Raw genomic sequence first — 12,413 nt, 5'->3', positions numbered from 1 at the left:
ACCCACAAGTGTTCAAGAAGCCAAGCCAGTTAAATCTTTTGGGTTGAAATAGACTTAGACTAATAGTTTCATCTCTTAGAAGTAGTTGGGACTATATAACTTACAAATGCTGGGCTGGTTAAACACATTTTAATTAAAAACAAATTTATCAGTCTGAAGCATGATTTCAGGGAGTTGAAAACTGCCAAACAGAAGTAATTTCAAATAAATTCAGATAATAAGTTTGAATATTCTCAAGTATATTCAAATTAATCAAAATATGTTTTATTTTGTATTGCATAAAATGATACAAATTGACTAGAAATAATAAGAATAGAACAGTCCTCCTGTAGGATTATATAGCAGTATGAATAGAGCCAACTCATTATTTTTTTTTTTTTCCATCACACAGAAAGGATCTGCTACTGAATTGTTTTTTGCTGTTAGGCTAACTGCTGTCAGTTTTCTTTTATAGCTAAGCCATTGTTCGTATGATGTTTATGAGGATATTAAAATGCATTGAAACGGATAGAATTTTACTAAATGATTATTTACTGTTGCCAGGTATTAAGTGTAGAAGATAACAATCTTGGTTAAGGATTATGCTAGGCGTGATGCTGTTGATACCATGTTAGACACTGAGTGGGGGACACATCTCTCTGTCCTTGAAAGAGTGTGCAGTGTGTCAGGGAAGCTGTCACCCCTCATGCAGATGGGAGAGCAGAGCCCCAGAGCAAGCTGCGCCAAGTGAGCTCCACAGGGTCTGCGGAGGCTCTGCAGCTCTTAAGGGCGTTTTGCTTTGCTTAATTTCCTAGCTGGAAAGTTAATTAACAAGCCTTCTTCGCTGCAGTCAGTGCTCATGACAGCATCACAGCCACAGCAAGTCAAGTGCTGCTTCCTCTGCAACAGCCTCTCCAGGCTGCAAGGCTTTGGGCTTGCCTCCCTTCTCCTGCTCTCCAGAATGTGTCTCATCTCTTCTGTAAGCCACTCTAAACCTTTCTCTGCTAGTCAGGTTTTCCAAACAGCGTATGTTCACTGCCGCCTTCTGCGCACTCTTTGTTTGGCAACAGCGCTGGAAAGGAGAAGGGAGAAGCAGCCCAAAGGGAAAGTGGTGTATGTAGTCCTGGGAGTGGAGCAACTAATCACCTCTCTTGCGTGTGCTGCTCCCGTTAATCACTGCGGCATTCCTGGTGCCTGTGAGACAATGGGAATTTATCATTGACTCGCATTCAGTTTGTGGTTCACCACAAACACAAATTTTTTTCTTCTTTTTTTTTTTTGGTTGGTCTTTTTCTGTTTTGCCCCTTTTTTTGTTGTTGTTGTTGTTTGGTTTTTTTTTTTGGCAAAACTGCTGTCTAGCCTATCAATCCTTACTTATATTGTGCAGTGGTAGAACATGACACTGACATTTAATCTTGTAATAAAGCAGTGACAAAACTGTGTTGAATCATGGGAAATCCCTGTATGTAATCATTTTTTAATTTGGGTTTTGCTTTTCGGGTGGGGGTTGGAATGTTTTTTGTTTAAACACTGCCTAGATTAAATGTGCCTTCGAAGAAGCTTCAGACTGAAATATGCTTCAGCGAAATACACAAAATCCATTTCCAGGTTAGGGGTGGGCATAACAGGTTTAGATTTTGCTGTGGGTGAGGACAGGCCACACAGTGTGGCATTGGTGCCCTGCTGCTGGCACTGTCCTTTGTGAGAGCAAACACTCAAAGTCCTGTTTGGTTTGTGGTCAGTAAAGATCCTGGCACTGCTTTTTTTCATGGGTTGAGGGGTTAACTGTAGTGGCCAAAACTAAGCTTCTGACAGTATAGTTTCCCCTTTGGCCCGAACTGCTACTTACAAAACTTTGCCAATACAGCTCCTAAGCTTAAAGGCTGGTTTTCTTCAGCTAAAGGGTGAGCCCTTCTAAGGGCTTCTACTCTCCCTGAGGTTTATTGCAAAATGAGAATGTTCCCTTTGGCATTAAATCAGGTTTGTAAACTTTGTTAACCAAAGAAATACGGAGTTCATATTCCAAAATACTTGGAATCTGGTTGTTGACTTTTGGGTACGCAAGGCCATTGCTCTCACTCAGTGCAGTTTTGCCCTTAAGCTTCCAGATGATCCCTGTACACATTTTCTTGTTTATTCCCTTTTCTGTCAGAGGGCTTGTTCCCAGAAAATCGAACATGAGCAGTTTCCAAATTATGCTGAGGGTGATCACTTTCTTCTGCTGTAAGAGCGGTTGATGGGATGGATTGTGGACATTTTACACGTTACTGATTTTTTAGCACTGCAGATGGGAATATTTGAATTACCAAAGATGATGAATGGATGGGGTGCACACCTAGAAAGGGAGATTGGCAGGTAGGATACGAGTGTGGGGTTTAACTGGGAGTTGCTGCCTGTAGGGAGAATGGGAAGGGGTGGTAGCTGGGAGGGACTGTGGCAGACAGTACTCACCAGCAGTGATTTCCTGACCTTCACCCACTGTCCTTGGCACAGCTTGCTGCCCCTCTGTCCTCCAGCCCATCTCCTTCCCTTGGACATCACAGCTTCTTTCTTCATTTGAAATTGACCTTGGTGCCAAAAGGTGAGCTTCCATTGAACAGCCTGCTTCTCTGTCTTGGCTGGGCTCCCACTCTGGGTGCTGGATTATCTTTTAATTGTTATCTTCTTGGTTTGGAGGGGGGGATGGAAGAGACAGAAGTCAGTACCGAATTATAAGGGCTGTTACAAGATTTTGAGGGTGAAGCTGTTCAGTATTGAGGAGCAATGCTTTTTGTTTGTACAGTGTTAATCAACTTGCATTCCATTTTCACAGTGACAGCTCAGATACAATTACTCTGCACCATGGGCTGCTTAGGTGAATTCTGTATATTCAAGTGAACTTTTTAACTTGCTAAATGAATCACATGGAGAAAATTAATACTATTTATATTTAATTAAAAATTTACAAACCAAGCAGTAGAGTGTACACAAAGGCAGTGTTACCCTTTATGCTTAAGCTAATCGAGGGAAGCCTTGTGTTTTTTTGAGAGGTGAAGAGTATGAGCTTCTTCTACAGACAATTCACTGCAATAAAAGGTTGTTTTTTTTTTAAAAAGGATGCTGTCCACTGGAATATTGTGAAATCCTGAGCAGGGGTATAGCCTCCTTTTCTGTTTGGTCATGCAAATTTCTTAATAATGTCATCTTCAGAGGGTTGGGGGGTGGCTGAAAAGAGTGGAGTGCATATAGCAAGGTTCATTCTGTCTGGTTTACTCCCTGTATAACTCCAGTCTGTGTAGGCATCTTGATAGAGATTCAGTCTTACACTTAGTGCTATAAAATGCCTGAAAACATTTCATTTTGAAGGAGGAGGTGCAGTATGCCTTTCTCTTGCTTTTAATGAAAGTTTATAGCCTGCCTTGTTGCCTACAGAATTTCTCAGATGTGACTCCTGAAGGCTGAGGCTCCAGAAGAAATAATAAAGGTCATTTTTAAGTGCAGTTTTAAGCCAAACTCATGAATGTTGAATGCCTGTGGTAAGCTTGGCGAGTCAGATAACTTCTTAACATAGTCCTGTTCGATGCCTTTGGTGTATGAGTGCTTCAGCTACTTGAAGAGAGTGGAACAGCATCTTTTCCTGCATATTCTTTTTCAGCTTGTGAGCAAACTTACTTCCAGATATACATGTTGTGTATTAATTGCTGTCTCTGTATGGACACTGCTTAGGTCCCAGTCATGCAGTGAGATTTCTAAGCATAAGCAGCTGCTAAAATCACTAATGCAGGGTGAGACAGCATGCATGTCTCTGAACAGGGCTTGTTTCATGTCTGGGTAGTGGTAGGGGAGAGCAACAGGGCATGTTTTAGCATAGAACTATTGGACAGGCTGTTTCAAGTGCAGGGAAGGGACAGGAAGTTTTAGCAGTTAAGCTACTGTGTAGGACTGACTCATCCTTGTTTATATATTAAAAAAAATAGTTTTCTTGTTAAAATAAACAGCAGTTAAAATAAGTAGCAGTTAAATTATTTCAGGAGAGTGTGCTCCTGATTAATAGGACATTACCCAAACATTACCAAAACACAGGAATTTCAGAACATTTCAGAATTAAGCTGCTTTTAAAAGTAAATCATCTTGCCCTCTGTTCTTTCTACTGTTTCTTTAAGCAACAGTTAAACCAGCTGACTTTCAATGCCATTTGCCATTGGGAGAAATGTGAACACCATGCTGGTAAACAGTTTTGCCCATTGCAGTTTATAGGCACCTTCACGGTGGTGATAAAATGGCTTCTGTTAAAGAGAGAAACAGTTATGTTTAGTTGATTGTAGTGGAGTGGTTTATGCCTTTTTAATTATGCTACCTAAGATGTTTTCCTCCTTAGACACTGTTACATTTATTTACATGTTTTTCCATGTCTTAGTGCAAGTACTAACAGCATTCTAGAGCATTCTTCTCTCACAGGGAATGGTACCAGTTATATCCTTGTGATCTGTGGCTCATAATACTGTATCCAAACCCAAATCCTTCATGTCCTGATAGCCCAGAATACAGGCTTGAGTTCTTACTGTGCAGACTGTTAGCTGTAGCTAGTAGGCCCCCTTGGTGGGTTTGAGTTGAATGCAGCTACAGTGGTGCAGTATTATTTCTGTGTTTGTGTAACTGGCATGCTTTGTAATCAGCAAGACAACCTTTTGGAAAGTATGGCTGACTGAATAAGTGTGTTTCTGATGGCTGTTTCTGCTGGAAGAGGGGTTTGGAGAAGGGAAGAGGAGTTACTGAGAATGAGAAAAATGACTCAGAAATATTTGTCCTTTTTTCTTTCCTGTGTTTGGCTATTTCCATCATAAACTTTGGAGTGATTGATGCCTGTCTGAATAGGATTGAGGATGTGAGGTAACTCTCAGAAAATGAAATATTGTGCAGTTTTTAACCTCCTTCACTACATTTAAATATGCTGAAGGCTGTCAGAGTTTATTAACCATGAAGGATGTTTGTCTAGTTCACACTGACTGGATTTATGATGTCCTGCCTTTTTTTCCAAGGAGAAAAAGAAACACCAATGTTTATTCTAATTTCTGAAATTGCTAACATGATTGCTTATATCCCACACTAGGTATTGAAGATGAGCTCCTGCAGACAATTAAAGTTGCTCTCCATTAAGAAGTGTGTGCACTGCGCTTAATGAAGCAGCACTTAGCTTTGCTAACATTGCTCTGGAGCAATACGGAGGCTCTTTTAACACGAGTAGATTCCCAGAACTCTTGCTTTGTAAATAAGGTCTGTTCCCAGCAAGTCCTAATTGATAATGACTGTTAATGTAATACCTGCTGGCTACGCCTAGCCTTTACTAAAAGAGTTCTTTGAAACTTATTGATTGAGGCAATCAATTTAGTTTAAAAAAAACCCCTCAAAATAACAAAACAAAAAAAAACTCCCAGACAACCAAACAAAAAACCTCCACAACATTAATTTGGCCTCAGTTTTCTCTTTTTTTTTCTTTATTTGGTTGAATGAGTGAGATTAAAGTCTCAGAACCCTTGTCTGCCTTTTTATTTGTAAAGCAGGTGGTGGTTTTAGGTTTACTTGTAATGATGGCTCCAGGAATTAAGATTATATGGATATTAAATAATGTTATTTTCTGTCCAGGTTGACCAAAGGCTGTCCAGAAACAGATGAACAGAATTTGCTGAACTCTTTGTATCATCAGTTCTATATAAACTAATTATTGTTTATTTATTTATCCAGAAGGTGAGGTTTAGTTGCAAGGTTGAAATGGCATTCCCCTCTTGTTCTCAGTCATTAGTACTCTGTATTTGCACAGTGCTGTACAGACATCAAGTATTGAACCCTTGTCTCAGCCAGGTCTGCCGCTGTCTACAAAAAGGACGGGAGCTGTGCTTTGATCCTTCTTACTGCTCCTATTCTCTTAGAAACCTGAGGTTTGATTTGATTGCCATTATCAGAGAATGGATAAAGTTAAACATAGATCATCCAGCAGTGGCATTCACCTAATGTTTTTCTGTCACCCTGTCTTCCTTTGCATATACCTCAGTAGTTGGATTTCTAGTGATGAATTAACCATTGGAAAGTAGTCAGCTTTTGAAGGGATACCTCTTTATTCTCCTTTTGTGTATTTTTACTTAAAAGTGATGCAGTTACAATTTTGCACAACTTGTACTAGATACTGTACAAATGCTCAGCAAAAGATAAAACTTAACTACAGACGAGCTGGAAAAATGGTAGTCTCTAACAGGATGTATGAAAAAAATGTTGATTCTTAGTAAAGGTAAAATATAAAAGTAAAGTAAAATATATAATTATTATTCTCTCTTAATTGTTGTGTGTTGTTTGCTTTGTGCTTCTGACTGCATTTTAATGTTGCTTTTAGTTTGTGTGGTGCAGTTTTATCTAGCACTGCACCAATAAGGGAGACATACACGTTGGAAAAATAACCATACAATTTAGCAGAATATTTTAGTTGGATGAATTTAAATTTAATTAATTTAAGTAACAGTTTTTAGTGAATTTGATTGTAATTTTAAGTGTTTTCTTACAAAGGGGTCATTTGTGCTACCTTGGAAGCTTGTTTGTGCCCTTATTTATTTTGTGTATCCCAGCTGTATTTGGCAAGACAGTTGTACTCTTGAGTGTTTTGTTACAAGTTTATCAGCTAGTTCAGGTAATCTGTCAATCCTGCATCTGAAGTGGACACAAGATTAGTGTGGTTCAAAATTTATAGCTCAGCATGTGCTTTACCACTGACTAATCCAAACAGTGGAGAATTGCTGCAGTTGTAAATGTTCTAAGGGACAGATAGTGCAATAAAATAATTAAGCCCACAGCTGGTCCATTAAAAATTAAACATTGGTATGTATGTAGTCATAAAACCAGAAGAACAAATTACACAATGCACTTTTATTTTACCTTGCTCTGTAAAAAACATTAATTAAAAATAATAAAAAAAATTATTAAGCATTTCTTTCCCAGCTATTGTTACAGACTAACATATTACTCTGTAATGTATTTGGTGAGAAATGTGCTTAATAAAATACACCCTCATTTACAGAAAAGTACTTAAAATATAATAGAAAATGATAAACATTTTGTAGTTCTTCTCAATATTCAGTAGTGTCATAAACAGTTTTGAACTTAGGGATTTTGTAGACTTAAAAAATGTAACATTTTTCAGTCTCAAAATTTTTCATTCTGCATATTCTGTTGTTTGTTTTCCCACCGTGTCCCCTTCTGGACCTCCATGGTTTTAGCCTTTGTTAATAGTTGCTGTTTGTTAACAAGACTGCATCTCTGCTGAAAATGGCTTGACAGCTGGTGTGATTGACAGCATTCAAAACTAGTAGAGAAATCTGAATTTTTCTCATGATGTTAAATTATATTTGTTTCTCTAACACTGCAGTTACCCTTCACTTCACTAGGATCCCCTCTTGCCAGTACCATAGGGTTGTGATGATGTTAAGCAGTGCCAAGCAGTACTGTCTAGTTGTACATCCTGCCACCCCAGGAATATTTTTCAACAAGTGGTTTTGCTGAACACTCTTGCTCTTGATTTTCATCCTTTTGTGACTTCTGCATGGGAGCCTCCTTGGATGTTGTATTTTGGGAGGCCACAGGGTTATTGGGAGTGAGGGCCAGGAGAGAGAAGGCAGGACTACAGCATTCCTGTTGTCATACCACAACCATTTAAAAATGGCATTTGCTGCACCCCTCTGAGATTGGTGTCTAGGGCGGGTGGAAGTGGCTGCCTGGGAGTGAAGGGTTGGTACCATAAGGATGCCTGGGACTGTTCCCAGAACTGGGAACCAGCTGGTGCAGAATGGCCCACCTCTTTCCTATCAAGTTGTTTTTCTCTGAACTCATGCTTAAGAATGGTTTCTAATGACTGGTACTTGACCCAGCTGAGGGTTCTGCCAGACGTCATAGTAACATTTTAGCTCTAGAGATAACCGAGGTTCATGGGAAATGGATGAATGCACTTGCAGGGAGAGTGTGCCTGGGAGCATTCTTCTGCAGTGTTTAGTTTAGGCCCAGCCCAAATGGGGTGATGAGGAGATACTAGTCTTTTTCTCCTCTTCACCATTCCATATGGAGGTCAGCATCGGTTCAGCAAGCTCATGATTAAGACATGGATAGACCTCTGACGTTTTGAGTGAAAAGCTGCAGTCATCATGCACATCAGTAGCGAGTCCTATTGATGGATGAAGGGATGTTGGCATGGATACTAAGGCCAAACTGGCCAAGGATTTTGAGCAGGAGGAGGGGCTTGACTTGGAGGAGATACCATAGAATCATAGAATAGTTAGGGTTGGAAAGGACCTTAAGATCATCTAGTTCCAAACCCCCTGCCATGGGCAGGGACACCTCACCCTAAACCATGCCACCCAAGGCCCTGGCCAACCTGGCCTTGAACATTGCCAGGGATGGAGCATTCACAGCTTCCCTGGGCAACTCATTCCAGTTGCCTCACCACCCTCACAGTAAAGAATTTCTTCCTTACATCCAATCTAAATGTCCCCTGCTTAAGTTTTAACCCATTACCCCTTGTCCTATCACTACATTCCCTAACGAATAGTCCCTCCCCAGCATCCCTATAGCCCTCCTTCAGATACTGGAAGGCTGCTCTGAGGTCTCCACACAGCCTTCTCTTCTCCAGGCAGAACAGCTCCAACTTTCTCAGCCTATCTTCATACAGGAGGTGCTCCAGTCCCCTGATCATCCTTTTGGCTTCCTCTGGACTTGTTCCAACAGTTCCATGTCCTTTTTATGCTGAGGACACCAGAACTGCACACAATACTCCAAGTAAGGTCTTGCGAGAGCAGAGTAGAGGGGCAGGATCACCTTCTTCGACCTGCTGGTCATGCTGGTTTTGATGCAGCCTGGGATATGGTTGGTTTTCTGGGCTGTGAGTTTACAGGGATAGCAGAATGGCATTTTAATTTCAGTTTTTTTTTAAAAAAAAAGAATGTTCTGCTACTTTTGTGGCTTTCAAGGGTGTCTGGGTCATCCATAAAGATGGATGTAACATCGTAAAGATGGAGTAACAAGAAGAAAGCCTGGAGAGACAAGGAAAACTCTCTGATGTGTGATGAGGGCTTTTTTGCAGTGGCTTTGACATGGATTCTTGTACAAATAGACCACCTGACAATGCACATCACTTAATACTAACGGTCTTTTTTCCTCTGAATCTTTAATGAATTGTCACCTGTGGTTTAATCTGTGGGGCAGGGACCTGGAGTGGAAACCTGTGGTGGTGACACTTTGTACTGCTGATGTTGTCCAGTCAACGCTGTCAGAATGCACTGAAGAAATGGGTGTTTATATTTAGAACCTAGGTACATTTGAGGGTATATTTGCGTAATGTTTTTGCTAATTCTGTGTCCAACCCTCCCTTTTATTTAAATTTCTTTTACTGTTTTTCAGAGGTTTGCTATGAGAACTTTCTCCACATGAAACCTGGATCCAGTTGTCCCTGCTAAAGTAGTTTTTGTTGTTGTTGTTGTTTTTATTTTTCTAAATTTAAAATCTCAGATGGACCACCATGGCCCTTCACTTTACAAATTCTGAAGTTAAGCACATTAAATAGGAAAATCTACAGATTTCCAGTGACATCTTGACAGGGAGTGGTAGAACTTCAGAATTACTGATTTCCTGGTATCTGTAAGAAGGCATCAAAAGAACTTTTTTTTTGCATATGCTGCAAACGTCTGTTGAATTCATTTAACTCAGTGTTCAGTGAATCCATTGATGATGTGCAAGAAATGCTTTTTTTTCCTCTCCACTGATGTGTAATTTGGCTTCTGAAATACTTTTTGCTCTTGACAGAACCTGAATATGAGCCACAGCTGAACGGTGTTACATAAGGTGTATGGAAGCATCTGGATGGCTACTTGATGTGTCTTACTCATGTACTTAATATAAGGTTAGACTAATGAGGGAACTATTAGAGAAGGAGTTGGCTTTGTTGTAGCATGTTGTGATGGTGTAGGCATTTTCACCTAATACCTAGTTTCACCTAATTTTCACATTGTTTTTGCAGTTCCTTGATCCTGTCCACACTCTTCTTCTTGATCAGGTTTAAAATTTCAAGTTTATAAAATCCTGTCTAGATTCCTTTTACAGCACTCTCCAGTATCTTGAACTCATAACATTTTTCTATAACTGAAGCATAGCTCAGTGTGCTTTTACAAAGTATTTCCATTTACATAGGACTTGTGAAGAATGTGATTATGATCAATGTCGTGGTTTAAACCCAGTCAGGTAACTTGTTCACTCACTCCCAGTGAGTGGTGCCGAGCTGACAACAATCGAGGTCCGTTTCCCCCCCCCCCCCCCCCCCCCCCGGAGGAACGGGGAGGAGGATTGAAAAAGTGCAGCTCCCACGGGTTGAGACAAGAACAGTCCAGCAACCAATGTACAACACAAATCACCACCGCTACTATCAACTACAACAATGATAAGGGAAAATAACAAGGGAAGAGAATACGATACCACCGGCCAAGAAAACGAGTTCCACCCGGAAGCCCCGTGTCCTTCCGGGTAACTCCCAGTCACCCCCCACCCCGGCCATGACGTGCTGTGGTATGGAATACCTCCCTGGCTAGCCTGGGTCAGGCACCCCATCTCTGCTTCCTCACAGCTTCCCCTCCTCCCTGGCAGAGCATGAGCCTCACGAAGTCCTTGGTCAGGGTAAACATCACTTAGCAACAACTGAAAACATCGACTTCACCAACACTGTTCTCAGGCTGGAAGTCAAAACACAGCACTGCACCAGCTAACACAAAGGAAAAACAAACATGACTGCTACTGCTGAACCCAGGACATTATCCACCCCTTATTCCATACCATTCACGTCGTGCTCAGATCCCACATTTTCAATACACCATCGCTCTCCCATATATATATATATATACATCCATATACATACAGACCAAGAGGAAAAGATCATTTTCTTAGTGCATGGACCAATCCCTGTAATGCTGCCGAGTCCATTCGGTCCATGATGTTCAAAGTTCATTCTCTGTTGGGGTGATGGCTGGAGGGAAGTCAGGGCCAGTCGCTGGTAACCTGGAGACATCTAGTTGATGGGCTATAAAAGCATTACACAGCAGGCAACAGCATACAATTGAGTTCACTGGCTGTTTTCCCCTAAAATCAAATCCCCTTGAGGTATACATGGGACTTTCCCATCTTCCCGCATTACCTACCAAGTATATCCAGGTCCCTGAGCAAAAGCAATCCCACGAATGGGTTTGCCTTTACCTGAAGCAGGAATAACCCAGACTGTCTTCCCCAGCAAATTCTTCATATGCACCACGGGAACTTTGTCCCCCTCTACAATATGTAAAAGTTCTGACTGGGCTGGGCCAGCCCTGTTGGCAGATCCTCTGGTGTTGACCAACCAGGTGGCCTTTGGTAAGTGTGTATCCCAATGCTTGAAAGTTCCCCCACCCATTGCTCTCAGTGTAGTTTTTAACAGCCCATTGTACCGTTCGATTTTCCCAGAGGCTGGTGCATGGTAGGGGATGTGATATACCCACTCAATGCCATGCTCTTTGGCCCAAATATCTATAAGGTTATTCCAGAAATGAGTCCCGTTGTCTGACTCATTTCTCTCTGGGGTGCCGTGTCGCCACAAAATCTGTTTCTCAAGGCCCAGGATAGTGTTCCGGGCAGTGGCATGGGGCACAGCGTATGTTTCCAGCCACCCGGTGGTTGCTTCCACCATGGTAAGCACATGGCGCTTGCCTTGGCGGGTTGGTGGCAGTGTGATACAGTCAATCTGCCAGGCCTCCCCATATTTGTACTTCAACCATCGTCCTCCATACCAAAGAGGCTTTAACCGCTTGGCTTGTTTAATTGCAGCACATGTTTCACACTCATGAATAACCTGGGCAATAGTGTCCATTGTTAAGTCCACCCCTCGATCACGGGCCCATCTATATGTTGCATCTCTGCCCTGATGGCCTGAAGTGTCATGGGCCCACAAGGCAAAAAATAATTCACCTTTATGTTGCCAATCTAAGTCCATCTGAGCCACTTCAATCTTAGCCGCTTTATCCACTTGTTGGTTGTTCTGGTGTTCCTCAGTGGCCCAACTCTTGGATACATGGGCATCTACATGACGTACCTTCACCACCAGGTTCTGCACCCGGGCAGCAATATCTTTCCACAGTGCAGCAGCCCAGATGGGTTTACCTCTGCGTTGCCAGTTGCTCTGCTTCCATTGCTGCAACCACCCCCACAGGGCATTTGCCACCATCCATGAGTCAGTATAGAGATAAAGTACTGGCCACTTTTCTCGTTCAGCAATGTCCAGGGCCAGCTGGATGGCTTTCACCTCGGCAAACTGACTCGATTCACCCTCTCCGTCAGCAGTTTCTGCAACTTGTCGTCCAGGACTCCATACAGCTGCCTTCCATCTCCGATGTTTTCCCACAATACGG

At 41.8% G+C, this 12,413-nt stretch overlaps 1 protein-coding gene across 6 annotated transcripts in view; it reads left to right on the top strand.

The window, feature by feature from the left end:
- The window catches only part of GHR (growth hormone receptor), a 133,235-nt gene that overhangs the window by 13,994 nt on the left and 106,828 nt on the right, over positions 1 to 12,413 (top strand). The window contains exon 1 of one of the 6 annotated variants that reach the window (XM_061469453.1): positions 2,176 to 2,334. The exons of the other annotated variants lie outside the window; for them this stretch is intronic. Coding sequence (XP_061325437.1) covers positions 2,216 to 2,334 — 119 coding nt within the window. The 5' untranslated portion in view covers positions 2,176 to 2,215. Of the gene's footprint in view, positions 1 to 2,175; positions 2,335 to 12,413 lie in introns of those variants that run through there. 6 annotated transcript variants of the gene reach the window in all.

This window comes from Pezoporus flaviventris, unplaced genomic scaffold, assembly GCF_033815535.1.
Source record: "Pezoporus flaviventris isolate CSIRO_AGI_PZ_B2104156 unplaced genomic scaffold, CSIRO_AGI_Pfla_v1 ptg000057l, whole genome shotgun sequence".
Classification (NCBI taxonomy): domain Eukaryota; kingdom Metazoa; phylum Chordata; class Aves; order Psittaciformes; family Psittacidae; genus Pezoporus; species Pezoporus flaviventris.
The sequence above is the reverse complement of the archived record's forward strand: the minus strand, read 5'-3'. Positions and strand labels throughout refer to the sequence as shown.